The sequence below is a fragment of the Podarcis bocagei genome, assembly GCF_964188305.1.
Source record: "Podarcis bocagei genome assembly, chromosome: 10".
NCBI lineage: Eukaryota > Metazoa > Chordata > Lepidosauria > Squamata > Lacertidae > Podarcis > Podarcis bocagei.
The window spans coordinates 28,413,605-28,441,215 of record NC_138135.1 but is presented as its reverse complement, the minus strand read 5'-3'; the positions used below and the strand labels follow the sequence as shown (position 1 = coordinate 28,441,215).

The 27,611-nt window shown below is 41.1% G+C and overlaps 1 protein-coding gene across 2 annotated transcripts; it reads right to left on the bottom strand.

Annotated features, from left to right (window-relative positions):
• Positions 1–216: 216 nt before the first annotated feature.
• On the bottom strand, positions 217–27,359 carry RIC8B (RIC8 guanine nucleotide exchange factor B). Of its 2 annotated transcripts, none has more exons than XM_081210821.1 (10): positions 27,172–27,359; positions 24,658–24,705; positions 19,507–20,115; positions 18,061–18,155; positions 9,864–10,026; positions 8,205–8,300; positions 7,406–7,550; positions 6,550–6,694; positions 5,591–5,710; positions 217–1,450 (listed from the first exon to the last, which is right to left on the bottom strand). In XM_081210821.1, the coding sequence occupies exons 1-10, from the start codon at positions 27,250–27,252 to the stop codon at positions 1,339–1,341; spliced, it is 1,614 nt and encodes a 537-aa protein (XP_081066947.1). In that variant the 5' UTR covers positions 27,253–27,359; the 3' UTR covers positions 217–1,338. The 2 variants fall into 2 exon arrangements, with proteins under 2 accessions (XP_081066947.1, XP_081066948.1); XM_081210822.1 differs by having other exon boundaries at positions 24,658–24,700; positions 27,172–27,273.
• Positions 27,360–27,611: the final 252 nt, after the last annotated feature.

Below are 27,611 nucleotides of genomic sequence, written 5' to 3'. Positions count from 1 at the left end.
AAGCAATTTAGATAATAATAATGTCTTGCCTCAATGTATTGAACCCAAACTTATTACAGACAGGGAAATGAATTGAGCAAGGACACAATCTACTAGGAAGTTCTACAGTGGAAACCCCATTGAAGTTAGCAAACACTTCTTGGTAGATTAAGGAGCAAAGGAGGAATGGCAAAATGACATGGGAATTTCAGTTCTAAAAATTCACAATGCTAAATATTTAATTTATATAAAGTTTTATTGATAGAATGCAACACGTCCTCCACTGAGCATTTATTATAGTTAGGTTCTTTCCACATAAGCAACATAATTCAACACAATCTGCCCTCCATTTCCATTGCTTCATACATTAGAGACTATTTTCATACATAATTCTTTATAAAGACATCCGAGCAGCAAAAAAGGAATGTTTAACACAGCATTTTCCCAACTCTTTAGTTTAAGCCTCTATAAAGCCTTGTCAACCCATGTTTCCAGGCCAGCCACTGTCCCAAGACCAGGGTGTGTGTGTTTTTTTTAATAGAATTATTCACATAAGCAGGCACGGCCAAACTTGGCCCTCTAGTTGTTTTGGGACTACAACTCCCATCATCCCCAGCTAACAGTCCCAGTGGTCAGGGATGATGGGAATTGTAGTCCCAAAAGAGCTGGAGGGCCAGGTTTGGCCACGCCTGACCTAGGCCACGTAGAGAGCCCCTCTGCAGTCACAGGATTCAAGCCCATTATCTCATCTGGATCTGGGGACAAATGAAAGTGTTCTAACAAAATAGATATTCAGTTGATCTAAATCTGAATGCTTTAATAAGACTTGGCCATCCTTCAGAGACTGTTTAATTATGACAGCCAGGCGCGTGTGTGTGTGCGCGCGCACACACACAGACCGGAGATTTAAAAAGATGTGCCGTTTGGGTAGCTTGTTCCACTACAGTGACAATTTTACTGTGTCAACTTTTATTTAACGTTTCCCCTAACATGTATTTAACATTTATCCATCTAATTAGGCAATCTATTTCCTGCCTTTTGACAGAGGGCTGATGTAAGGCATCTAAAAAAAGGGGTGTGTGTATCAGATAAATATTAACATTTATTTATTTTTAAACTTCACACTACACTTTTCATCCCACTGAAATACAATTAGCTTTTAAGTTAATAAATGGGGTGTTTTGTTGCTATATAAATCCAGGCCTTAGAAATGCTAGTATAGTTACACCACAAAATTTATAATTCAATCCATTTTGATGGATAAAACATTTGCTGCAACACTGAAGGGTCTAATATTTAGATAATAAAAGATGGTGTGGGTGAAGGGAAGGTGGATGAGAAAGAAAAGCAGCTGATATTCTAGTCAGAGTTTGAACTCTCTTGCTCGTTGGTCTGATACTGACAGACTACTTCTTCCAAAGGCGTCATTGTGCCATCTGGTCGCACTCCCATTGGTGTTATAACCTTGTCCCTGCAAATAAGAAAAGTATATAAGTGTTTTTTTAATTAAAAATAAGATCAGAGAGAACTAGCCTATTCACCTCACGGGCAACGTGCCTCCACAACATACTTGTAAGTGTAATGCTCAGCTACTCAAGTGTGATTTTTCTGTTCTCATAATTCAAGATCAGTAGCTCTGTGCGTCAGATTAATTGTAGGCCTACAATAAAACTATAGGTTTTCCAAACTTCCGCCAAAGGTGGATGAAATCACTTTTATCTCTACCACAGTGCCAACATTTGCCACCTCTTCTCCTCATTTCCCCACTAGGTAGCTTTTGAAAAAGCAGACCTTATTAAAAAGAGAATTCAAAATGTCTTCTGATGCATATTTTTCTGGTCCATGGTCACCAACACTCTCATATACATATATATATATTGCTGTGAAATCTCATAGAATCCCCTCTTGTTTTTGTTGAATTATGTAAGTAAAATAAAATCAAATAAACCCAAACCATCAGAAGCAAGCACTGTATATTATAACTGGTAAAAACCCTGGAAAAATAGCCAGAAACCTAATAGAATGGATTTAGTAAGGAAACTCTGGGAACAAATGACTCAAAACAGAAAAATGTTTAGAAATTATAAGGAGTTTGAATTTAGTAACACAATGTACAAAAAAGGATTAAAAATCTCAAGGAGTAGATCATTTGTTTATTTAAAAGAAGGAAAGGAATGAAAAGAAGTCCCCTCTCTTGCTCTGAAGCATAATTAGGTAATAACATGTTTTATATTTATTGACAATTTGTCATAATTTTAATATGTATATTTAGAAGTATATAAAAGCATTAGCAAATAGACCAATTATGTATATACTGAACTGTATGTTTTCATAAGATAAAGAATAATTATCTAAATGAAAAAGCCAACACTAATTGGAAAAAAAAATCCAGATATTAAGTCATTCTCATTTTTGAGGGAGCTCAAATCCTTACTATGAAAGAGTGAACAGAGCTTCATACAAAATTGATTGGTGGGGGAAACAGGAGCACAACACTAATAAAGACCTAATTCAGGCAGGCCACATTCATGGAGCCAATTAAGACCAATATGAAAAAAAGAGAAGTCAACCACTAATGGGCTAAGGACAAAGAACAGGTTCTCTGTTTAAGTAAAAATAGGGAAATAAAGAAACTGCCTTTGTTAATTCTTAAATCCTGCTAACATGGCTGTCCATATCCCACCTGTCATGTGGGGAGCAGCTACCCCTCCTGCTTAAAACCACAACTGCATACATATTCATTTCACTGAGTGAAAGTAGTCAGTCAGGAAAAGAGATCTGGGCTACACAGCCAGCCTCTAGTGGCGCTTAAGGACTTGTGGATTCATTTAGATTCAGTCAGCTTTCTCTCTCTCTGCCGCCCCTCCTTTTTCTTTTTTAAACTGTTGCTTTTGTTTGCAGCTGTTTAATTACAGGATTGACAGCCATTTTAATCTCTTCAAAGCTCTGAAGGCCTCTCACAGCTAATCCAATTATATCTACTCCACAAGCTACAGCCTCATGTAAAGATGATTAATTATTGATTAAGCCAATCAAACAGTATTAGCAAAGATTTATTTAAGCCTTTCATTGCCTCACATCTGATTATAATCTCGTTTATTATATGTGGATTATGGAAAAAGCTGTAAGGCCAAGGAGGGCAACATTTTGATCCTCCAAAAAAAACCCACATACACACACACACAAAAAAAAACAGCCCACACCCCATCACCCCCCACCATATTTTCAGAGATTATTTTTTTAAGTATACATCACTCTTCACAGGTGTCTCTCAGGTGTTTCAAAACTGGTTTAGGAGAGGCCCATCACAGTGTCAAAATTGGTTATACAAAGAATGAAACCACCAAGATTATGAGAGAGACATGAAATAGGGTACTTTGAGCCAAACAACTTCCACCAATTAAGGCTGCGACCCCTATACTTACCTGGCTGTAAGTTCCATTGAGCTTACTGGAGCTTATTTCCGATTAAACATATATAAAGGAGTAGCAATTTATTATAAAATATAGCCACAAACCCAATAGTGCAGCAACACATGTTCTGAGTAATGCAGCTGCAGGAAGATTACAGGAAAATTAAGAGAATAGTGGACTTCATTCCTATGCAATAATTCCGTAATCCAGAACTACTTGCCACATTCCAAAAACCTGACCACCACAGGGTAGAAATTTTAGCTCTGTCCTCTAAAATATGAAGTATGGCCCATAATCCATCACTCTAAGAAAACTATTTCACACACAGAATCTTTTAATCTTCTAAATGAAGCAAAGGGGAAACCATCAGAACCAAACATTTTACAAGGCAGAATTATGACTTCTGGGGCACTTTTCATAATTTTTTTCCAAACAGAGACACATGTATTAATCTATTTTATGAACATGTTTGACTGACCCTTGATTGAGAACTGCCAAATAAGTTTGGAGGATTTTTTATAAATAAAAATGGATTATATTCAACAATTCTTAGAAAACATGCCATAAAGAAAACCTTAACATGATGCATTCTCCTTCTCTGTTAGCAGATACCCCATTAATCCCTTCAGATTCACCTACACAATCTTTGCTTCTGCCTCTTGCTTGCCATTTAGCTTGATAACGACTCCAAAACCATTCCCTTGTTTTCAAGGGTCTTTCTTTCTTGCCTGCCCTGTGCACAACAGGTCAGTGTTAACACATGGAACTAATGGCGGTTCTCTGTAATGAAACAATCACATTGCAAACACCGGCCTGTTCCTTTGATAAAATAGTGTATTGGGGACCTATTCACCTCCCTATAATTGAGTGCTACATAATAGTGCCGATCCTTTTATGTACAATATTTTGTTCCACAATTAGAAAAGGCGAGGAAAAACCTATGGAAGCGTTGCTTTCTTCAGTCACTGCCATGATTAATTCTGTATTTTTAATGAGTAAGGCTGCTACTTAGGCCAGTTCTGTGGCATACTTGTTTTGTTGACTTCGTGTCAATGTACAACAAAACCCAAACTATGGTAATTGGGACTGTTTCATCAGCAAAAGCATTCCTGCTATTAATACAACATTGGCTTGGAAAAAGCACTCTGTCGTTTTAATTCAGACTATTAATTCATAACTGTGCCACCAATTTATAACTGCAGGAAAAAGTATTTAATAAGCATTTTAATTAATACAGAAAACATCCAGGCATGCATGATGTACAAACACAAAGAATTGCAGACTAGTTGTTTAATTTAGCTATATTTTACATTTTATAAAACAGAGGGCAGTTTTGGGAATGCCAGTGTCTGACAGATTAGGAAAAACAGTTTCTTAAACATTAGCTATGTTTAAACATTAGCTATTCCACTCTTCTGGAATACTGTGCAAAGCTTTCTACTGCTACTCTTTGAGTATTTACATGATTCATCATTTAAAAGGAATCCTACTAAGACTCTCCAAGTCAAACAACCTTGATGTTCTTCATAACATCTAAATTATGAAGAAAATGTGTCTAGGCCCAAAAGAATACAAAACATTTATCCAATTATTTGGAAAGCTCCATGCTCATATATGGCTATTGAGGAATATTTGGGTTTGTGCATTTGCAGCAGCACAGCTGGATGTCTTCATCTGCCCCAGCTGCAACAAAACATATCTTTCCCATATCAGTCTCTACAGCCACAGCAGGCGCTACAACCTTCCAACAGCTTGATATCACCCCCAAAGGCACACTCCTCCATTGTCTCTCGAAATAGAAGGATGCCAACTAGCCTCCAAAGCTCCAGGTAACCTCATCAAGCAGCTTCATACAGATGTCAAACAGCACTGGAGATGGAATGGAACCCTCAGGAAACCCATGGATTAACTTCCACAGGGTCAAACAGAAGCCTCTCAATGCTATCCTCTGGAACTGGCCTGGTTTGCAGAACCACTGCAAAACTGTGCCTTCTGCTTCCAATCCACCAAGTGTGTCCAGTAAAATACTATGGCCGATGGTACTAAAAACCACTGACAGGTCCAGGAAAATTAATAAGAGACTCCATCTATCTCAGAAATCATCTGTCAGGGCTACCCAGGCCATTTTAGTCTCAAGCCCAATCTATAGAGCCAAAGAATTTCTCCCTCAGAAATGAAAAGCAACTTAGTTACATTACCTAGAAAGCTTATCAAACATATTGACAAGTTTCATTGCTTCATATTCTTTTTGTTCTTCAGTCATTTCGTCCATTGGGTTGGGCATTGGTTCTTCTAAATGACCTGTAATAAGGTTAATGCTTTGTGGTCAGGGGCAGGGAGGGAGGGGGAAAGAGAATATAAGAAAAAATAAGTTTTTTTCCCATGAGGCAGCTTAAAAAACCCCAAATATAACCAATAATCCTTCACAAAGCTTATTCTTTATTGACTTGATAGCTGACATCTAAGACACATGAACATACCTAAATGCTTAATGGCACCAAAACCTGTGAGTAGCCCCAAATTTCAAATCTACATTGGCTTATCTAGTTTGGCTTATCTACCAAAGAACTTTTAGTAATAAGCTCACCAGGCAGGCAATTCTAGGTGTACCTTGGGCACCCATTGCAATCAAGGTCACTTGAAGCTACCGTATTTTTCACTCTATAAGACACACCTTTTCCCTCCTAAAAAGTAAGGGGAAATGTGTGTGCGTCTTATGGAGCGAATGCAGGCTGCGCAACTATCGCTGAAGCCAGAACAGCAAGAGGGAGAGCTACGCAGCAATCCCTCTTGCTGTTCTGGCTTCAGGGATAGCTGTGCAAAGCCTCTTCAACATTTGATTCAGAATATTTTTTTTCTTGTTTTCCTCCTCTAAAAACTAGGTGTGTCTTATGGTCGGGTGCATCTTATAGAGCGAAAAATACGGTAATCAAAGTTTTAGTCCATAATTCAGCCCTTTGTGATAAAGAACATATCTTAGACAACGTTAGAGACGAGACCAGGGGTGGCCAACATGGTACTCCTCCAGAGGTTGTAGACTACAACTTTCATCAGCAAAGGTCATATGAGTTGTACTCCAAACATCTGGGGGATACAAAGCTGGCTACCACACTGGAGGGGAGGGGGGTTGAGGTGAGAGACCCAAGCAGTACCATACTTTGGCTTTGCAGATTTGTATTCTTCAGTGTCTGTATCTTCGTCATCCGAGTACCAGGTTTCCCCTCTTCCTCCTGCTAATAAGCCCCTTGCTGCCAGTAGCCCAGCTGCATTGCCATAGCCAGTGTACTTCAGTAAGCTGTCAACTGAAAAGTGAGAGAGAGACAAGAGCTGACTTGGGAACATCTTTAAGCTATGGATTTAAGTTCTACAAGTTTGTTAAATTTAAGTCACATTCAAACATAAACGAAGTCTTCAGATTGTCTGAATGCGCCCTGTCTGATGTGGCATGGAACAGTTCTCTTTTTAAGATGCCAGTGAAGTTGGCATGTCTTCCGCTTTTCTACAGAACTTAAGAGTTGAGAAAAAGAAAAAAGAAAAAAGTTCTTCAACTAAGAAAAGCAGCATGCAGGGCTTAAGGAAAATATTGTCACCTAAAATAATCAAATTTAAACCTTGATTTTAGAATTTTACACTTCTTTCTTGTGGCAACTAAATACTTGTATTTCCAATTTCTTACATAAAATGCAAGATGTTTATATATAACTATACAGTACAACTGTCCGTACTGGTGAAATGACAACACTGTTAATGTGTGTGTGTGGGGGGGGGGGGGAGTCAAAGCGTTGCCTCTAATTCAGACATGCAAAATAAACCCACTAGGTTTATTGTCCCACCTGCCCATATTCAAGTAGGCATTTGTTACATATTACAACTTCAATAAACTCTACCAGTTTAAAAAACTTTCATTTGTGATTGTTCAGAAGCATATTCTATTTGTCAAGAGATAACCAGGCAAGCAATTGTTCAGAAGTCTGGAATCACCACCCACATTCATTATAAGAACCAGCCTGTACCTCTCTCCTTACAAAGAACAAAAAGGAATTCTGCAGCGATTTGCTTCACTCCTAGGTCAACGTGAGTCATGAGTCGCACTAGTTTGTTTCTCAGTGTTGTGCCAACTTCAGGGCGATTAGATACATCTCTCAAGGGAGGCAAGACCTAAAGACAAAAACAAGTAATAAGAGCAATTAATCTCCAGTGGAAAGTGTTCACCACACTTTCTTATTCAAAAGTATTTGTAAAAATTCTGCTTTAACACTCTGCCTAGCTCTACAATGAGGTCTTAGCCCCATTCCTTTGTTGCTGCTGAGCAACTACTAGTAAGAGAATACAGGGAAGAGACCCAGCTGCTCAGACCCACTCGCTTGCCTCAGAGGTCATCAGTGGGAGACAGTGCCAGGTAGGAGACCAAGGGAAAAGGATAAGAGCAAGAAATGCTGCCTGAATAATCTTGGTTCCATATGGGCATCATGCAGCTTCCCTTCCTGTACTCCAGGGATGGGAAACCTGCCCCCCGCCCCGGAAGCTGCTGGTGTTTAATTCCTGTCAGTCTCAGTCAGCCTGGCCAATGGGCAGGGACAATGGTTGCTAGATTCCAACTCCATCTCAAGGGCCAAAGGTTCCCCCATTTGAATGTGAGTTTTTTGCAAGCAATAATTTTGCAAGCAACTCTAAGGGCTTCCCAGGGCTATAAAGCAAGATAAAGGTATTATATACCTTGTGAAAATATAAACAAGATCCCTTAATATTTAAAATAGCCTTTCTGTCAAGTGTTTGCATTCCTTTGTTACCTTTATCTCTGTGGTATCTCACCTGAGCTTTAATAAACTTCCTTATGTTCCGGTGAGATCGGCAGCATCTTGTTAGCAAACTGAGAACTGGAGTGAGACCTTCCCGATAGCTGCTCCCCTAGAATAAGAAATCACAAGACACATCATTTTTCTTCCAAGAACACTGGGATTTTCTGTCATACTCCATATTCCTGCTCTAGTGTTTCTCAAAACAGGTCACCAAGTTTCCACAGCAGGTCCCTCGTGTCTTTCCCATACCATTTAAAGAGCATTTCCACACCTGAAAATTCACAAATGAATGCCTCCAGAGCTGTGATTGGCTAATGTTCCCAGGCGTGTTTATGACATGTTTTCAGACATGCGGATGATTTTCAAATATTCCTGCTCATGATGTATGCATTGTACATTGGGCTATCTCTGAAAAAGGTTCGAAATCAAAGCTACTGCAGAATGTAGCAGCCAAAACATGAACTGGGACTACGCAGTCAAAACTACATTGGCTGCCAATCTGAAGTGCTGCCTTTGACCTCCATGCTTCAAGACACCAATACCTTAAGGCCTCCTTTCCCCTGTATAGGCCTATCTAAACACTGAGATCATCATCTGAAGACATCCTGTGTGTCTCCACCAAGAGATACTTGTAGGGTAGCAACAAGATAACAGGCCTTTTCTGTGGTAGCCCCCCAATTATGGAACACCTTGCACAAGGAAGCTCACTTGGTCTCAACACTGCCTTCCATGTATTAGACAGCACTAGCGGTCTGCCTTTCAATAGTTGTTTGGTGTTCATTCTTGTCTAGGAAATGATATTTTCTGATTTTGGATGAATGATGTGTTTCATCTGTACTGTATTATTTTAATGGCTATGTGATGATATGTTGGGGTGTGTGTGCGCGTGTGTGTGTACCTTTGCACACACACACACACACACACACACACACACACACACACGAGGACTTCCGCTGATTGTAAGAAGCAACAAATAGCTTTTACTTTAATACAACTAATCAGTCTGTTTCATTTGTGGGTTTGATATTAAAAGCAGTGCTTCAGTGAGAAATAGCTGTATGTTTGTGTGCACACGTGCTGTTTTGTTTGCTCTGCACAGAGGATCCTTCAAATATGGCATAAATATTTGTTTTTATGCCCCCCTAGTATCTAATCAAAATATTGATATCAATCACACTCATCTTTCTACACACTTGTATGTGATTTGGTTTGCAGGCAAACACTGAATATGTAACACAATTTGTTAAAATAAAAAACCTAGGTAGACCCAACTACCTGATTTTGCATTTCCCCAAGGCCATCTTCCAACCTTGAAAATATTAGAAGGTTAAGAATAGGTAAAAACTTGGGGATTTCTGATTCAGGCCCATTTTTGTTTTTAAGAGATAGCTTGTGTCAGCTTTTAAGGCCCAACAAGACATTATACTGCAAACCATATAACAGCTTCGCAACAATGTGTGCTTTTATTCAAGTGACAAAAGGCCGTGAATGTGATTGGTGAAGTGACCAGGAGGTGAGGCGGATGCTTAATGCTTTTCTCCAAACCAAAGTCTTTCCAGAGGTGGCTTTTCCACGCACAGCTGTTTTAAAAGATGGCATTTGTCACAAGACAACGAACATCTACTTAATGTATAAAAGCAATGATTTTAGCTCTTATTTAAAACAATCTAACCTTGTCAATTCTCTTCTCCATGAACTTCAATAGCACCTGAATTGCATCCATATTCATGCCATTGTATTTGATATCTGTGTCCTCGGGATCCTCTTGTGTTGATGGACTGATAAGGACATCCAGACAAGAAACTGGAACGTTGCTTAAAAGGTTGATTGCGTTGCTGAAACAGATTTTAAAAACATTCTCATTCATGACACTATTTTCTTCATACTGTGCCAGCAAACACCACATCTGAATGCCAAGCATTTGTGTTGAAGAACCTGTATGTTCTAGCATAACAGCAGATTATAATGCTGTACATGTACACCCCATTCTAAGATTTCATCTTAGATTCCAAAGAATTTTCAGGGATTTGGTAGACTTTGGGGAGATTATCAGATAAAGGAAAAGGTAAATTCCAAAGTTTAAGTAACAACAGGATTGCAGGTATACTTCAATGGAATGGAAGCATGAAGTGTAGAAGGAGGTACGGAATTCATCTTCCTAAAATTCTTAGCATTTTTAAGCAGCAGCAAGTTCTTAGCCTTTTTGAAATTTGTTTATTAGATTTATATGCCACACTTCCTCTCAAAGGAGCCCAAGAGTGGCAAACGCCCAAAGAATAACATGTCTACAAATAATTCCAATACAGATGCAGACTGGGAAAGATCTCTACTTTAAAGGCTTGTTTGAAGAGACCAAGCTACTCCCTGGTGTGAGAGTTTCCCATGAATGGGCACACACACAAAACCTCTGTTTTGTTTCTTTCACACACACCGAAGTTTTTGGCCATGTAACGAACACATGATGTCGCATGTAGACTGGGGTTTGGCCCATTTGAAGCATATATTCTGTGAGTATGTTTTGCCTTCTCATTGTGCCACATATATAGCCTGGATTGTGTTGTGGTCTGTGCAGGGGCCCAACGGCATGCACAGATAGTACTACTTGGTGGGCAGGGACTCAAATGAAATAGAGGCTTTCCTGAGATTATGTGATAAAAAATAATAATAAAACCAGATCTCGCCATTTCTCTCAAACAAGCCCTAGGGCAGCAAGGACTGTTGTGAAGCCACAAAAGGATCACACTCCCCTAGGTGGGCCCTGCCTAAGTTCCATAATTTTTTACTTCAAGAACTGGCAATCCTACAGGCAACTGGCAGTAGAGAGAAAAGTCTTATGGGAAAGTAGTAAGGCGAAGTCTGGGGAAAAGAACACAAGTGAGCAGTCTGCATCAGAATTTGTGCACCAGTGATGTTATACATATAACCCTACTACCCATTCAGGCTTCTGGTTGGCCACTGTGAGAACAGGATGTTGATTAGATGGGCCTTTGACCTGCTTCAGCAGGAGTCATTCTACGTTATTATACAGCAATAGCTTGGAGACAAAGGAAATAGCTGCTTTGGTAAACAGCGGCGTCAAGATTGTTAGCAGGCTTCAGTTCCCTAGATAAGAGATGCTTCTTGAAATGCACTGGGAATAGCAATTTATACCAATTTGTCTGTTCTGGGTTTGTTTTTTGCAAAAGAAGAAAAACCTTTACAATGCTTACTCAGCACTGGCAGTTGTGTTAGGATTTATATTGCATTTTGATAAGTGGTTTTGTTCTGCTTGTGTATAATTTGCATTCCTTTTCCTGTTGTATATAAATTTTATGACCCAGCACTTTATGGTTTCTATGTATTAAGCAAATTAAAAGTTCCCATGCTGAAAAAATAATGTTCTAGAATAGCAAGATTCAACCTAGAGAAGGGTTTTAGGAGAAAATTGCATTGTTATTCTAATACACACCACTAAGATATCATGTAGTGGGAACTGCAATTTAGGCTTATCTAGTCTAGCTCATTTGTATTCTTTGTTTTGTGGTTTATTTCCATTCTGGGAAGTTGTTAGGTTGAAAAGCATTGCAAAAGGCTTTTTTAAGCAATTTTGATAAGCTTTGTTTTTCAAAATCTCCATTCTCTCAACCTCCACCCCCACCCAAACTACCTGTGTAGCTAGCTAATCTTAAAATCATACTTCCAAAGATTAGTGTGTTACAATTTTGATGGCTGAAAGATAACACTGTAGGCTAGACCAGTGTTTCCCAACCTTTTTTGGGCAAAGGCACACTTGTTTCTTGAAAAAAATCTCGAGGCAAGCCACGCCCCCTCCAGCCAGCCGATTGGCTGGCCAGGAGGCGTGGCCGGATGGGATTCCCCTGCTCTCACGGGGGCTGAGATGGGATTCCCCGCTCACGTGGGGGCGGATGGGATTCCCCGCTCACGTGGGGAAGGGCGTGATGCCCGCAACCCCACCTCCTGGGGCAGGCCCAGTAGCGAGCGGATGCGCAGGCCAAGTAGCGAGCGGCGATGGGATGTGGGAGCTCGCTCGCTCGCCGCCTCGCGTGTGCTCGCCGCCGCCGCCCCGCCTCTCACCGCCCGCCTCGCCCGCCTCCACGGAACACAAGGCAAAGTTCCACGGCACACTACTGTGCCGCGGAACACCGGTTGGGAAACACTGGGCTAGACATCTCTTCTTGGCATTAAATTTAGAAGTTCACAAACTGCTTGCATTATGTACCTAGAAGGCATTTAAGCCACAACATTAGCACAGGCAAAGAGCAAACATACATTCACTTTTATTCTGATTCATACAGACCATACAGGTAAGTTCCACTGATTTCTAGTGTATCTAAGTCAGCAAATGGCTTCAGTCACTAATTCTTGTCTCTTATCTCACTTTGTGCAAACATTTTACTTAGAAGTAGTTACCAGAAGTTCTTTTTTGCACAACATCTTTCACCATGCCTGTGACCACAGTACTGTATAGCTCATTCTCCTTTTTTACTTTCTGGAAGCAGCATCAAGAGAAAGTGAGATGCAGAACACAAGATGGGAGGCTGGGTTTTGCTGCAGCTACCTCACATTTTGCAAAGTAACTTGCTTTCAGTAAAACTGAATTGGCAAGAAACAGCAAAATCGAATCAGGGGTGGGGACGGGGACTGGCAGCTTGGATAGTTTCCACAGAAGGCCCCTTTTTACTGGTTTCTTAATAAGAATGGTGTTCCCAAACACCTACAAAATTAATTTTCTGGATCACTGTGCTCGAGCTATTCTTTTCAATAACCAAAGCTTGGCTTTCTGATCTTTGTCACTCCGCCTGACAGTTTTATTTGTGGCCAAGAAGTGTATGAAATTCTCCAGCTACCAGGAAGTCAGTGACTGTGCACAGATCTGCACAATGGTGTTTGCATTTTTCCTCCAGGGGGTAGAAATGCTGTGTATATTATCCTCTCTCTCAGCTTCTTAGAGATCATTAATCACTGGGACATGACACCCACCTACTCACGCTCTCAGCCCCCTCCTGATATGCAAATGTGAAAGCAAACAACTGTTTAGCACCACTGAAAGCCTTGATTAAAATCTTGTTAGTTGGCAAACATGGCATTTACTTTAATGCATACAATAATTTAAAGAGTACCTTCAAATATTTTAAGTGACATGATGGATAGCACTATAAGATATATAAGCTTTTCATATGCATCCTGTTAGAAACAGGGAGGAATAAAAAGTATTCTATAATTTAAAGGCAACCAATTTATATAAGTGTTTTTAAAAGTCATTTGTCCCTTATTCCCCCCCCTTAAAATGATTTCTAAATGTAAATGTAATTTAAACATATATATCCAAGTTTCCAAAAATATATATTTAGGTTTCTATTCACGGTCTATTAAAACTAAATCCATGTCCATATAACAAGCACACAGAATTAGAGCTTGCTTTTCAATGTAGAAGAATGAATAAAGCAAAGAGTGAATGAATAAAGCAAAGAGCCTAAGCAAAGAGCCTAAGAAGCTCTCTGGGGTCTCAGGTAGACTTCTCCATCCCCTGCTACTTTTAAAGGTCAAGAATTCAACTTATGATAAAAGGCACGTTCCGGAGCCCCATTCGCATCCAAAGCAGAACGCAAACCGCGCCTGCGTGTGCCGCAATTTGCTGCTTCTGTGCATGACATCATTTTGAGCGTCTGCGCATGCGCATGCGGCGAAACCCGGAAGTAACACGTTCCGTTATTTCCGGATCACCATGGAGCGCAACCTGAAAACGCTCAACCTGAAGCGACTTTAACCCGAGGTATGACTGTATTGTCCTTCTATTTGAAAATGTTAAATTTTCAGGCTAGGCCAATAGAATGGCTATTTGTTTTCTATGTAATGCACACACACTATTCTGAAGTAAATATCAGTTTTCGCATATAGAAAATTCTACTTCAAGCGGTTCTTTAGTTTCTTAAAGGTAAAGGTAAAGGGACCCCTGACCATTAGGTCCAGTCATGGACGACTCTGGGGTTGCGGCGCTCATCTCGCTTTACTGGCCGAGGGAGCCGGTGTACAGCTTCCAGGTCATGTGGCCAGCATGACTAAGACACTTCTGGCAAACCAGAGCAGCGAACGGAAACGCCATTTACCTTCCTGCCGGAGTGGTACCTATTGATCTACTTGCACTTTGATGTGCTTTTGAACTGCTAGGTTGGCAGGAGCTGGGACCGAGCAACAGGAGCTCAACCTGTTGTGGGGATTCAAACCGCCAATCTTCTGATCAGCAAGTCCTAGGCTCTGTGGTTTAGACCACAGCACCACCCGCGTGTTTCTTACATGGGTATAAATTTTAAAATTTTAATTTCACAATTGCACTCATAAGCAGTTGAGGGCTGCATAACCAAGGGTGTGGATTGTGTTATTGGAAAATGAAAATGTTCTGGGTTGTATCTGAGTAAATAATTGTGTATATCCGGGGTAGGCAACCTAAGGCCCGGGGACCAGATGCGGCCCAATCGCCTTCTCAATCCGGCCTGCGGACGCGTGTTTTTACATGAGTAGAATGTGTCCTTTTATTTAAAATGCATCTCTGGGTTATTTGTGGGGCCTGCCTGGTGTTTTTACATGAGTAGAATGTGTGCTTTTATTTCAAATGTATCTCTGGGTTATTTGTGGGGCATAGGAACGCATTCATTTTTTCCAAAAAAATATTGTCCGGCCCACTACATGGTCTGAGGGACGGTGGACCAGCCCACAGCTGAAAAAGGTTGCTGACCCCTGGTGTATGTGGAATACAGTTTGTGAGTGAAAGAGAACTTCCCTGTTCTCCTCCTATATGATCCCCAATCCTCTGGAGCAATTTGGGGTCGGTGAATAGGGGGCAACATTTGTAAACAAAAATTTAAATTGTTATAACCACCAATAAATTTCTTTGATAAAACCAACCCTTCTCTTTGACGACTTTGATACACCTTCTGTTAAGAGACCTAAATCTTCCATGCAGTGAGAGAGTGAAGCAGTTCTGTGCTCTCTCACCCCTCTGCGCACATTAACATTTTTTGTTCGAGCACAGGACTATACCAGCAATAAGCCTCCATCCATCTTATATAATTCATTGGGCTGACAAGGCTGATCATTTGCATGCTAACCACAATGAGTCAAGTATCTGTGTGTTCATTATAAATACATAAAAAGCAAAATAAAAACACTAAAGTACAAACCATTTTTGTGCTCAAAGCAGTTTACTAAAATAAGAAGTCTGTAGTAGAGTCATAGTAACTTTTTATGGTTATGTACTCCAATACTAACAATTAACATATCATTCAAAAATACATCAGAAGCAAGCATAAAACTTCAGTTCAGACAGTTGCTCTTGAACAAAAATGTGGAGTAAGTACTACTTATACTTCCTAAATAAAAAAGGCAGGTGTGTCATCACATCAGAACTAGGCTTAATGTTATTTCTGCCATTAAATTTTCAAAGAGCAAGGAGCATTCCCTCACCAAATCTCATGGAAACACCTGGTAGGACATGTAGTTGTCTAGGTCTTCTACATTCATGAGCCTTCCTGACAGCTTGAGCTTAGCGAGCATGAAGCACAGTGATTTTGACCAAAAAGAAAGCGAGCATTAGCAAAAAGAAAGAAAATTGCCTCCTCCAGGATATATTAACAGGTCTACATGTTTCAGGATGATATAGAACAGGAACATAACAGAACAAGCAGAGAAACACCTGGCCTTTTTAGCCAAAGAAGGTCCAAATGAAGAAATATCAAGTCATGTGAGAGCCAAATATAAATATTAAAACGGCTACACACTACTACTACTACAGCACCAACCACTGGATAGTACCAAACAGGAGAGAATCCTAAAGGGTTTGTTATCTCACGGCCTGTTCAGATGTTACTCCCCCGTCCTCACCTTCAAGCAAGATGAACCTTGAGGTTGTGTTCATTCTCTGTTCCCCATTCACTGTCAGAAGGGTGTGTGTGTGTGTGTGTGTGTGTGTGTGTGTGTGTGTGTGTGTGTTAAGATATCCAGGTCAAGAGAGACCAAGTGTTCAAATGATGGTTTGGGCATCACCCTCTTTATGCACAGGAACTCGGAGCAGAGATGCAGTGCATGAGTTTGAGGACTGTCCCTGAACTCACCATGTAGGGGAAGAGCAAAGTAATGCCTGAACAGGTCTTAAGGTAGATATGAGCAGGTAAGGGAACAGCACAAAACAACAACATATTAGCCCTATTCAGGTGTACGTTAAATAGGGCTTAAATGAACAGGTGAGAAGGAAAGAGTGCACAAGTTTGTTAGCTCTGCTCCATCATTCCTATCTCCATGTGTTGAATGGCAACTGTTTGCAGAAGGGAAGCCTTCCTACTGCTGACAGTTGCCCTTGAATATGCAGAGGGAGAACAGTTATGCACATTCATGCATGCTCTATGCTCCTCATGTATTCATTTAAGCGACATTAAGAATGCCTGAATAGGGCTATTGAGAACAAGGAACGGAATTGTTAACTACAGAGTGCAGGGTAGAAAGACTAGGTTATGATGAGCCAGGGAAGACTGCAGAACTGGGTCTGGAGTCAGAAATAACGGAGCAGGGTTGATCACAGAGCGCTACTAACACAGTAGTGTGGCTGCAGCTGTTAAATGCCTAACATAAGGGATCAGGCAGAGCTAGGCGTTAGCAAGATAAAGAAACTCACCTTTGGCAGGCTTTGCTTCAGGTTATGCTCTTAATGCCAAGGCCAACCCACAAATGTTTTGAGATATTGGCAGGGAAGAAGGGAAACAAGTGAGCAATTAATGAGGTTCTAGGTATCTCAATGGTACCTGGTACAGAAGGCCACTGTTTATTTATATCAGCTGCTGGAAACCATCGGGTTGGGGTGGGAAGCGGGGGGGGGGGGAAGAGTGCTCGTGTGCTCAAATCCTGCTTGTGGGTTTCCTACAGTCACCTGGTTGGCCACTTAGAGAACAGGATGTTGGACTAGGTGGGCCACTGGCCTGGCCCAGCAGGCTCTTATGTTCTTATTTACAGCAGATTCTGACTTTTACTTGAAGTACCATACATACATATGGAGGCTCAGAGCTTGAGGACCAAAGTATTAAGGGGCATGTTTGTGTGCCCATACACAAATGACTTGACTGTGCTGTCTATGGTTGTTGACCCCAGAACTAGAATTCTTACCAGACTGTGCCTTAAGCAGCACCCCCCCCCCGCAAACCTATCTATCCTTAAGGCCAATTCACTCAGGTGAGCCCTTCCACCATTTTGTCAAGGCTGCAGAATCACAGAATTGGAAAGGACGCAGAGGGTCATCTAGTCCAACCCCCTGCAATGCAGGAATCTCAACTAAAGCATCCATGACAGATGGCTATCCAGCCTCTGCTTAAAAACCTCTAATGAAGGAGAGTCCACCATTGGAAGCCATGTGCTGGTCTGGTGTACAAAGGAAATCTGCAATGGCAGGTACAGGGCCACACAACACAGTCTTATATTTCCTCCAACACAATGTTGTATCTTAAGATCCACACTTTTACTTAGATTCACCACCGTGAGTGCTTCAGGAAGGATGGAAATTAATCCTGGCTTAGACAATATGTATCCAGTGCCAAAAAAAAACAAATCATCAGCCTTTCTGGGCTTTCAGTATACATCCTTGCTCCAGCAGAGGTAATCCAAGATTTTACATGCATTTGATTTCACTTTAAAAAACAACCCAAAGGTTAACAGAGTGCTGCAAGCAAAGATGTGTTAGATCAAGCAGACAAGCACTTACCCCAAGGATGGGGAACTTGCGGCCTTCCAGATTTTGCTAGATGCCTGGGCCACCGGTTCCCTAACCCTGACCTAGCCAAACAAGAAGCATTTATCTCTAAAATAAATGGACCTGCAATTTCACTAACCTGTGCAACTCTTCAGTTTTGTCTTCAGTAGGACCCAGAGTTAATAAGCAGTGACGAAGAATGGCAGTCATGTAACGAAATTCATGAGAATCGTTCTGTGGACATACAAATTATGAAGAGAAACATAATTAATTATCAAGGCTGCAAATGGGGACTTCTAAGAGTCCTAATTAGAACAGGGATTAAATTAAAATAAAAGGTCTGGCACAGTACAAAACCCATATGGGTGTGTGAACTTTGCTTCATATGTTCACGTGTTTTCTCAGTCTTCAAAATAAGTAATAGAAGGCTTCAATTATTATTCATGCAAAATCATGCCATTCTTGACAGGTATTATTTTCTCCACAACTCTAATTGGCTCTTCTTTACAGTTCTTCAAATCTGGTGTTAAAACAAACAATTCCCCCACCGCATCAACACTGCCTTCTTACATACATAGTCGGATCATCCACGGTTCAGTCTTGCCCTTTCCCATAGCTTCCTTTGCTCTTCTCCTTACTAAGGGCCAAAACAAGATGGGGCAGAACATGCAAGAAGCAATACTGTGCCCATGGGAAGAAATAGTATGTTACTTTCATTAATTTGCGCACCGACCCCTCTCGCTCTCCAGGCTTCAGGAAGCTATCTGCAAGCCTTGGGAGCCCGCGGGAGTTCCCGCCGGGCACCCTAGGCTTGCAGATAGCAGCCTGCATCCCAAAACCTGGGGCGCACAGCGGAGCTGCCTGCATCCCCAAAATATTTTTTTTATTTCCCCCCAAAACTAGGTGCGCCCTATGGGCCGGTGTGCCCTATGGGCCGAAAAATACGGTATATCTGCAACACCTTGCAATTCTGTAGTGTACCATTTACAGTACTTTTAGATTATTAGAAATGTAAGACAAGGTTTCTTTCATAATGAGCCATGCTGAATATCTTTTGGAAATGTCCACTTACAATTAAAACTTGGCAGTTAAAAGTTACATATGGTGTGTTTTCTTTCACACTCAAACAGGAGTAGTACTTCTCTTTGGCACTGTTTGCAGGCCAGCACATTGGCGATTAAGTTACTTCTATTTCTTCTGGTGTGTTCACATCTACCAAGAAGAATTACTTTTCTGCTTGGTGGTGGTGGGGCCTTTCTAGTCAGCCAAACTGCATCCAAACAATAGATCAAGTAATATGGACAGAATATTCTATGCCATATAATGAGGGCACCATTATGCAACACTTAGCTAAATCATAGGTCCTATTGTCCTGACACTTGAGCTTGGACTCCAGAAACTGGAAAATTCAATTTCAGATAAACAGATGACTCTGCTTTTGAAATTTATGCTGCATCCTGCATTGTGTTTGGGATGCTACACCCAATCAACTGTTGCAATGACAAGGATGTAAAACTGTAGTTTCAGCTGCAATCCTCTGGCAGAGAAATAACCCTGGGCAAGATATGTCAGACTCAAATCTTACCTCACTGTGTACATTCCAGCTGTCAAGAGTTACATTAAAGAGAGCTTTCAGTGCTTCGACCGCACAATCTGTCTCTTGCAGTGACAACGGTGACATTTCCTGGTCTTCAGCTGTGATGTATTTATCTGTCCATCTTATGCTAAATGCACTTTCCAAGGCCTGAGTCAACAGTGGCAATCCCTGGAGATCATAACGCAACTGTGACCTGATATCTGTGTGCAGAAGGGAGAGGAGGAAGAGGAGACGCAAATCAAAGCATTTAATGTCTTCGACAAATTGTTGATCCTTGCATTTTTTCAGGAGATTGCAAAGCATAGCTGCCAGGTTCAGTTCCAGACTGAGTTTCTGTGCGGCCGGACTATTAAAAACAATGTTGCAAAGGCATTTTAAAGCTTCCACTATGACAGGGAAATCTGTCACATCTTCCAAAGAATCCTCCATAGTGTCCAGCTTTGCCAGCTTCATCAAGATCTGCATATTTTTCTTTGTTGTTACAGGAACCAATACTTTTTTGTCTCTTGAGAGTATGCGGAGAGCCTCCAGGCAAATGACTTTACAGGATGTTTTTATATCTTTGTCCAGTAAAAGCAATATTCCTTCACATAGTTGCTGAACATACAGGAAAAAAGGAATGAGATTTTACCATTCTGCCCTGCAATGTAACACACCCATAACCCATCCCCACCTCTGATTTGTCATAGAGTATCAATGGTATTAAAAATATTTTCGCTTCAGCTTATCATATGCTGTGTGGCTCACAGTTTGTGAAATTATATCAAAAGGAAGGCTGCATCAATCAGTCAACAAATGGATTCAAATAAGAATAGTACAACTTGGCTTTTCTCTAGCATATCAATTGCTGGCTCTGATCTAAAGCATCAAAATACAGGAATGTCTTCAGTTGTGCCACAGAAAGTATAGGATGCTTCTGAATAGGATGATATAATCACAGGAACTCAGTTTTTTAAGTAAAAAGCAAGTTGCACCCATGCATATAGCTGTAGGCACTTTGGACTACAGTAACTACTCTACTACTACTACTATTGATGCATCCTTTAACTTAGGTTAAAAAAACAAACAAAATATTTTATTTATTTAACAAAATTTATGTACCACCACATTATAAAGTGGTTATCAAATCAAGAAGTTTTTTTTAAATTACCAGTTTTAGACTGCCTCTTAGGGTACAGCTCTCACAAACTTGCAAGTATATGGCACAAACCTACCGCATTTATGTACAAATCATGGCCAAGTTCAAGGGCTGATGACCATATTAAAGCTCTACAAAGCTGTATAGTGGCTTGTGTCATTTTCAAGTAACAGTGCCAGGTTGCTAACAAATGTAAGCATAGTGTGTACTCTGTACAACAAAGATAATTTCTGAGACATGAGAAAATTCTCTCTTCAACATTTATCACCTACGCAGCTGAACTTTCTTTTATTTGCTCGGTGCACTAACTCAGACATTGATTTGTGTTAGGTTCATAAATGCTTAATAAGAGATTAGAAATAAAGCAACAAGTATCACTCTAAAACCAGTGAGTACTATGCTGGCCAGAGAGCATTCTGCTATCAACTCCAAATCCATTACCGCAAACAGATCAGATAAAGGCATGCAGGAATGCAGAACCCCCATGGGGTTGTCCAAATGCAGTTTCCCACATATAGCAAAGTAAAATACTTCATCTAGCCATTCTGGAATTGCAAAGGTCTTACTGAACCTTGCAGCCATTTTGTTTTCATTGATGTAGAGACCAAACAATACAAAAAGGACTGTTTTGTGGAAGCTTCCACTGAAAATTCTACATGGTGGGGTGTTTTTTGCTCTAGAAACACTTGGGAAGCACAAAGAGCAGGGAAGCAAAACAAAAAACACCCTACAAAATTGCCCAGCCAGAAAAAAGTGTCACGTACCACACTAAACAGGGCCACTGGCAGCCCCTAGTATTTTAGTCTCCTTGGGGATTATTTACTAAAGTACATGATGTTCCTAGCCTCCCGAACAAATAATAATTGGCATCATGTCATGCTTCCTTCTCCTGGCCTGGCCTTAAGATTTTGCAGTTCATTATGTCTTTTGACCCAGGGTCTTCTCAATTTTAAATTCTCAGTTGATTTTAATTAAGCCCTCCCTAGGGGGCTCATGAGATAGGCATGTTCTTAATTTATTGAATTCAATTGAGTTCTGAAGCCTTTCATTGGTCAGAATGACTATAATCAAGTCAATGAGAACTCTGGGAATAAAGTAGTCCATAAATAAGCTGGAATCTCTGTCTAGTTACTCTATAATTCTCACACCACTCTTGTATGGGCTAATAGCATTCCTACTGTTGCCTATGCAGGATAAAGAGACTAGTTAAAATCTGACCTGAAAATAGCCCCTGAGAATAGCAAGTGCTATTCAGGTTGAACCCAAGTTGGCCTGGGAGGGTGGGGAAGGGAGGCAAAACATCCTATTCTGCCAAACACAGACCAGCAAGTTGTTGTGCCATGCAAACTGTAGCTGGCAATTGTCCATAACAAGCCACACCTACACAAACATCACCTAATATATCTGACAAAGTGAAAGTTTATACCACAAAACACGTAAGTCTCTATGATGCAGGAGGATTCTAGATATTTCTGGAATTGCCCAGCTACACACAATATGGATAGCAGCTGCTGCCAAAGCAGGTGTGCAGAGGGTATCCAACATGGTGACCTCCAATTCCCATCAACCACAGGCAACATGGTGAATGACCAGGGATGGTGGGAAATTGTGATCTAAAATAACAGCCAACACCCACCTAACACTGGCCTAAGATATATTAAAGAGAGAGAAATTCATTAGTCTACTATGACAAGCAGGAAAGGTGGGTTTTGTTGACCCCTGGTGCCACTTAAACCACGGCACCTTAATTTAAGCTGCATGCTAGTGATTTAGAATCTAATAATAGAGTCCACTGTCAAATATTTTTGCATGCTGTGCTCCTGGGGTGGCTAAACTGGAGAGGCGGGGGGAGTATTCAGAGCATGAGAATGGAACATGACACGGTAAGAAGGCACATCACATCGTGCGGAGCCCTACACGGATAATTTGTTCCTGCTACCTATGGTTAGCAAAACACAATTTTGGGTTGGGGAAAAAATATTAACACTTTTTTCTTATCTGCATTGTTTAGGGGTTCTTTTGTCAGCATAGTATGATACTGGTGAAGACAACAAGGACAAACGTTTTAGTCATGGAGAAAATGAATTATGCTGAATAACTTAGTGACTAGAACAGCCAGCAATTAAGGATTTAAAAGAACAGAATTTGAACCACCCCTATTAAGTTGCAGATTAAGTTCATTTAGTGAGTCAGTGAATTATACGACTTGCCTCCATATTGTTCCAGACTGCCAGCATTCTCAGGGAGCCATAAGTCATCTCTTTACACTCAGTTCTTGTTTTTAGTGTTTATTTTCCCAATTACTTTCATTTCCCCACCTTAAGGCAAAAGCAATCAGGCCTAGACAATCAGCGTTCACCTATCTTTTAAGAATCTGATATGTACTTATTACAGTTAGAAGACAGCTTGTAATATGTGGGTTTTTTTTAAAGCATGTTCTCCAGAGAAACCCCTGATTGCATTGCAACTGATGACTCATCTACTGTGGCGAGGGGGGTGGGGAGAGAGAAGGGAGAAGAGCAGACTCTGAGGAACAACAAAAAGGTCTCTAATGCATTAGGCAGTAATTATACATACACTAGCAGTGCCAAAATGGCTCCTCTATCAACCAACAGTACTAGCGCTTATGTGAAATTTGCAGGTGAATATTATTCACTCATTCACCTGCATCTTCCACTGACTTTAGGTATACTATGGTGTCTCCCCATGTGACCCATAATCTAGATGTGCTGAAGTAGAGATGAAAAACCAGTTGCCCTCCAGTTGCACCCATCATCCCTGACAAGTGGCCATGTTGGGTGTTCTAGACCAGCAACATCTGGGGTAACCCAGCCAGATGGGCGGGGTATAAAATCATCATCATCATCATCATCATCATCTGGGGACCACAGATTTTCACATCCCTGCCCTAAAGAGAGACTATGGCAGGCAACCCAAGGCAAAATTTAGAAAATCCTTGGCGGTCAAAGAGTGGATACGGACATCTCCATGAACTAGCAAATTACTTGTAACAAATTAGAAAGCTACTTGTCTATATCATTGTTAAACTTCACCACAAATAAGGTGAAAAGGCAGAGTCACAATCATGACCCATAAAGCCTTTCTCCCCCCAAAGAAAGTGTACTGTCACAAACATAACTCATCATCTCTTAAATCCAAATAGTTGTACGAATACACTTTCTAAAGTAAAATAAAATGATCAATTCACATTAACAACAGATGTATGCATTGGGACAACTGATATGAAATGTTAATTCTTTAAAGATGTGGCAACTATGTCTCTTCCTATTTTAAGAAGGAAAAGATTTTACCTTCTTGCCCATTTCCCCACAGCTTTCAACTGTTATATTGTTGATTGGAAGGAACAAATTTACTACTAGTGCAATCAGAGTATATAAAACATGATAATATAGTTATCTGTATAATTTCACATGCAAAAATAAGCCCTTCTATACATATTAATGCTTATTTTCTGGATTCATTGCAATTTGGAAGGTGTGACTTTTAAAAAGCCCAAAATTACTAATGTCCAACAATGAACCACCTTATATCTGTGAAGCTGTTTTTTCCTGCCTACATTTGCAGCTATAGAAATCCTTTTTCTTTCTTTCTTTCTTTTTAGTTTAGACCAAGTTCTCTAATCTGTTAAGGTCATATTGAAACCAGATTCTGTCTTCAGCAGCATTGGCTACCCCTCCTAGCTTGGTGTCGTCTGCAAATTTGATGAGCATTCCCTCAATACCTTCATCCAAGTCATTTATAAAGATGTTGAACAACAACAGGCCCAGGCCCAAGTTTGATTTTAAGTTATTAAATTCAACAAACCTCAAATATACACAACAGAAACAACCCTAAGTATAATGGTCACCAACAAATCCTGGCATTGTTATAACAGACGCAAAGCAGGGAGAGGAAAACAGACTACCTATAGCCTGTAAGAACCCTATAACTCAGTGTACCCTGAAGAAACACCCCCGCACGCCTATTTCTGTGTTTCTTACCTTTCTTTTCTCTTCATCTGTTGCTTCAAATTTGAAGGTTGACCTATTCTGAAAAAAACAAAAATCCATTCTTCAAAACGTTTTAATAGTCCTCATACAAGCTTTCTGATTTTGCCAGAAAATGCTTTATCATCCCCTCAGAGGCTAACCTTAGGATGTCAACAGTGCAACTCTAAGCACATTTACTCAGAAGTTAGTTCCACTGAGCTCAGTGGGGCTTACTCCCTAGTATGTGCGTTTAGGTTTGAACTCTAATAGTATTATTATCAGATACTCAATTGATTGGCAAAGTGATGCTTGCCAAGACTATAGGTATACCACTTGCTAAGATGGCCTTTAATCACATTACACCGATCCAGCTATTATCTTTAAAGCCCTAAATGGCTTAGGACAGGGGGCACCAGTTAATTCCTCTTCTGCCAGGCTTTTGGCTAATTAAACAATCTATGTATGACCTTTTCAACTGTGTGGGAATAATTATTTTTTATGTTTTTATATTGTAAACCCCCACCTCCTCTGTGATCCTTGGATGAAGGGTGGTATTGAAATTTATTAAAGAAAGAAAAGAAAAACAAAAAGTCCCTGGGAAATTTTCTGGGAAATTTATGAGAGACGGTTTGCGTGTCCTGCTCGGTTCCTGTTTGCACTGGCTCAGCTTCTCCTATGTTGAAACCATTATACCACACCCCTTCGGCAGTTAATTTTTGTGACATATACCTACCCCAACCTCCCAAAATTCCAAATGTGGCCCCTGGTCTTAAAAGACTGGAGGCCCCTGGCTTAGAAGGATATTTTAAGGATCACTTCCTCCTATCCTGCTTGCTCCCGGAGATCCGAAGGAGAGGCCCTTTACTGCCCTGCTCAGGATGAATGCACAGCTGGACCAGAACAAGAGAGAGGGCCTTTAAACATGGTGCATAAGGAGCCTGACAATTTGACCTCCAGATAGAAATGTAAAACTACTAAACACGTATCTTTATCTCCTGGTATGGGCTGCAACCTGAAATCTGAACCCAGATATAATACACTTTGAATATAATACACACCTATCAAGAAATAAATATTTCAACCAGTCGGCTTTAGATCAGACATTTTAATTACCTTTGCAATACACTAGAATGCAATGTAGATCAGTGGAACAATGTTGCTATAGCTGGCACTCCCGTAACTAAGCAACCAGCTTGGTGGGCCAACTGAAGCTTCAAAGGTAACCTTGCTTAGAGCATTCAACTCAAAGCAGCATGGATGCTTAATGGATCAATCCACAGCACAAGGGGGGGGGACGGGGGACTATGACAGCTGTCTAATCTAGCTAACAGGAAATACTACATAATAATAATCTAACTAACAGGAAATACTACAAATTTGGGGGAGGGAGCTTCTAGTAGCCACAACACTGTAGGAAGATAGCCATTATTTTAATGCACCTTGGTGTTTTTTTTTAAGCATTCCTTGTTTCCAAACCTCCTCATGCTATAATACGTGCCCTTTAGTCTACCCAGAGATGTGCATAGCTATGGCCACACATATTTGCTACAACACACTCTTTGAACTTGTTACAGATCTTTGCATTAATATACAACCATTTAAGAAAGGGAAGACACCATTATACTAAAGAAAAGAAAAGAAATAATAACATCTATTAGGAAGGTGTGCATTCTGTTGGGGTCATTATCAGATTTGAAGATGATTGGAAAACATAAAAAGAACCTATTTAAATAAATATAAGAGAAACTGCAGGCTGCTAATGGTGGTGACAGGGGAAGGAGGGCAAGTATAATTAGGATTACCTACAATACGATACACAGTAGATTAGACAAATAATGCTTCCCACAGGGAAAGAAATGCTAACACTGCACAGAGCTGCTGCTGCTGCTAATAATAATAATAATAATAATAATAATAATAATAATAATAATAATAATACAGTATATTAGTTATACCCTACCCATCTGGCTGGGTTTCCCCAGACACTCTGGGCGGCTTCCAGCAAAATATTAAGATACTGGGGTAAATGCTACAAGAATTAATCTGGGTTGATCAGATTGGATAGATTTGTTGTGGTTTTTTTAAATGCTTTCTATTGATTTTCAAAAACAAAACAAAATCAAATATTTATTTAATTTTGTTTTGTTTCAGATTGGATAGATTTGGCAAAGATCTGCTCACAGCCACGAAGGGGGCACCGAGGACCCAATTCTTCTGGGAAGCGAGTGCCAAATGCAGCCTAAATGCCCTATGGCCAGAGAAGAGCTGTTAGTGGGGGGAAGGTTCCGAATCGCTTCGGAGACCCAAGAACGGGGCCTCCCGGTGCTCCGCCAGTAGCAGCCCACCGGGAAAAAGCAGCGCGAGGACGAGGGTCCCGCCCCTCCCTCCGCATTCCAACGGACCATCCGGCGCGGCGCCGCTCCGAGGGGCCCCCGGCGAGAGAAGGGTGGGCGTTCTCCTGAGGGGCCATGAGCAAGGAAAGGCGCTCCGAGGCGGGGCGAGCCCAGCCGGCTGCCTCGTCGTTACCTGCTCATTGAAGCGACTCAGGTCCCTCTCGGCCCCGCCGCCGCGCCCACCGATCGCCGCCAGCGCCGCTTCCAACGCCATCCCTGAAGCAGGGCGCGGCCAGGCAGCCCCTCCCGCCTCTTCTGCTCCGCTGCCGCCTCCTCCCCCTCCTCCCTCGCCGGCGCGCGGTAGCTTCAATGGCAACAGCCTCCGTGGGCGCCTCCCCTGACCCTTCTACCTTTCACCTCAGATTACGCCACGCGCAGTGGGAGAAGCAGCAGCAGCAAGCCCCGCCCCGCGGAGAGCAGTGTTAGCTCCTCGATTGGCTGGCAGAGGGCCGGGTGGGCGGGCGGCTCACTTGCTATTGGCTGGATTCTGTTTACCTCGGGGAGCGCTTCGCCAAGGCGGCTCTTTAGAGAAGACTACATTTCCCGAGGAGCTTTGCAAACCCTCCGGCGGAG

Excerpts from the sequence above, each read along its gene's own strand:
- RIC8B (XM_081210821.1), bottom strand. The coding sequence starts at position 27,252 with ATGGCGTTGGAAGCGGCGCTGGCGGCGATCGGTGGGCGCGGCGGCGGG. Across the intron at positions 8,301-9,863 it reads TGGAGAAGAGAATTGACAAG|GGGAGCAGCTATCGGGAAGG; the intron begins GTTAGATTGTTT and ends TTCTTATTCTAG. Across the intron at positions 7,551-8,204 it reads GGAAGTTTATTAAAGCTCAG|GTCTTGCCTCCCTTGAGAGA; the intron begins GTGAGATACCAC and ends TTTTGTCTTTAG.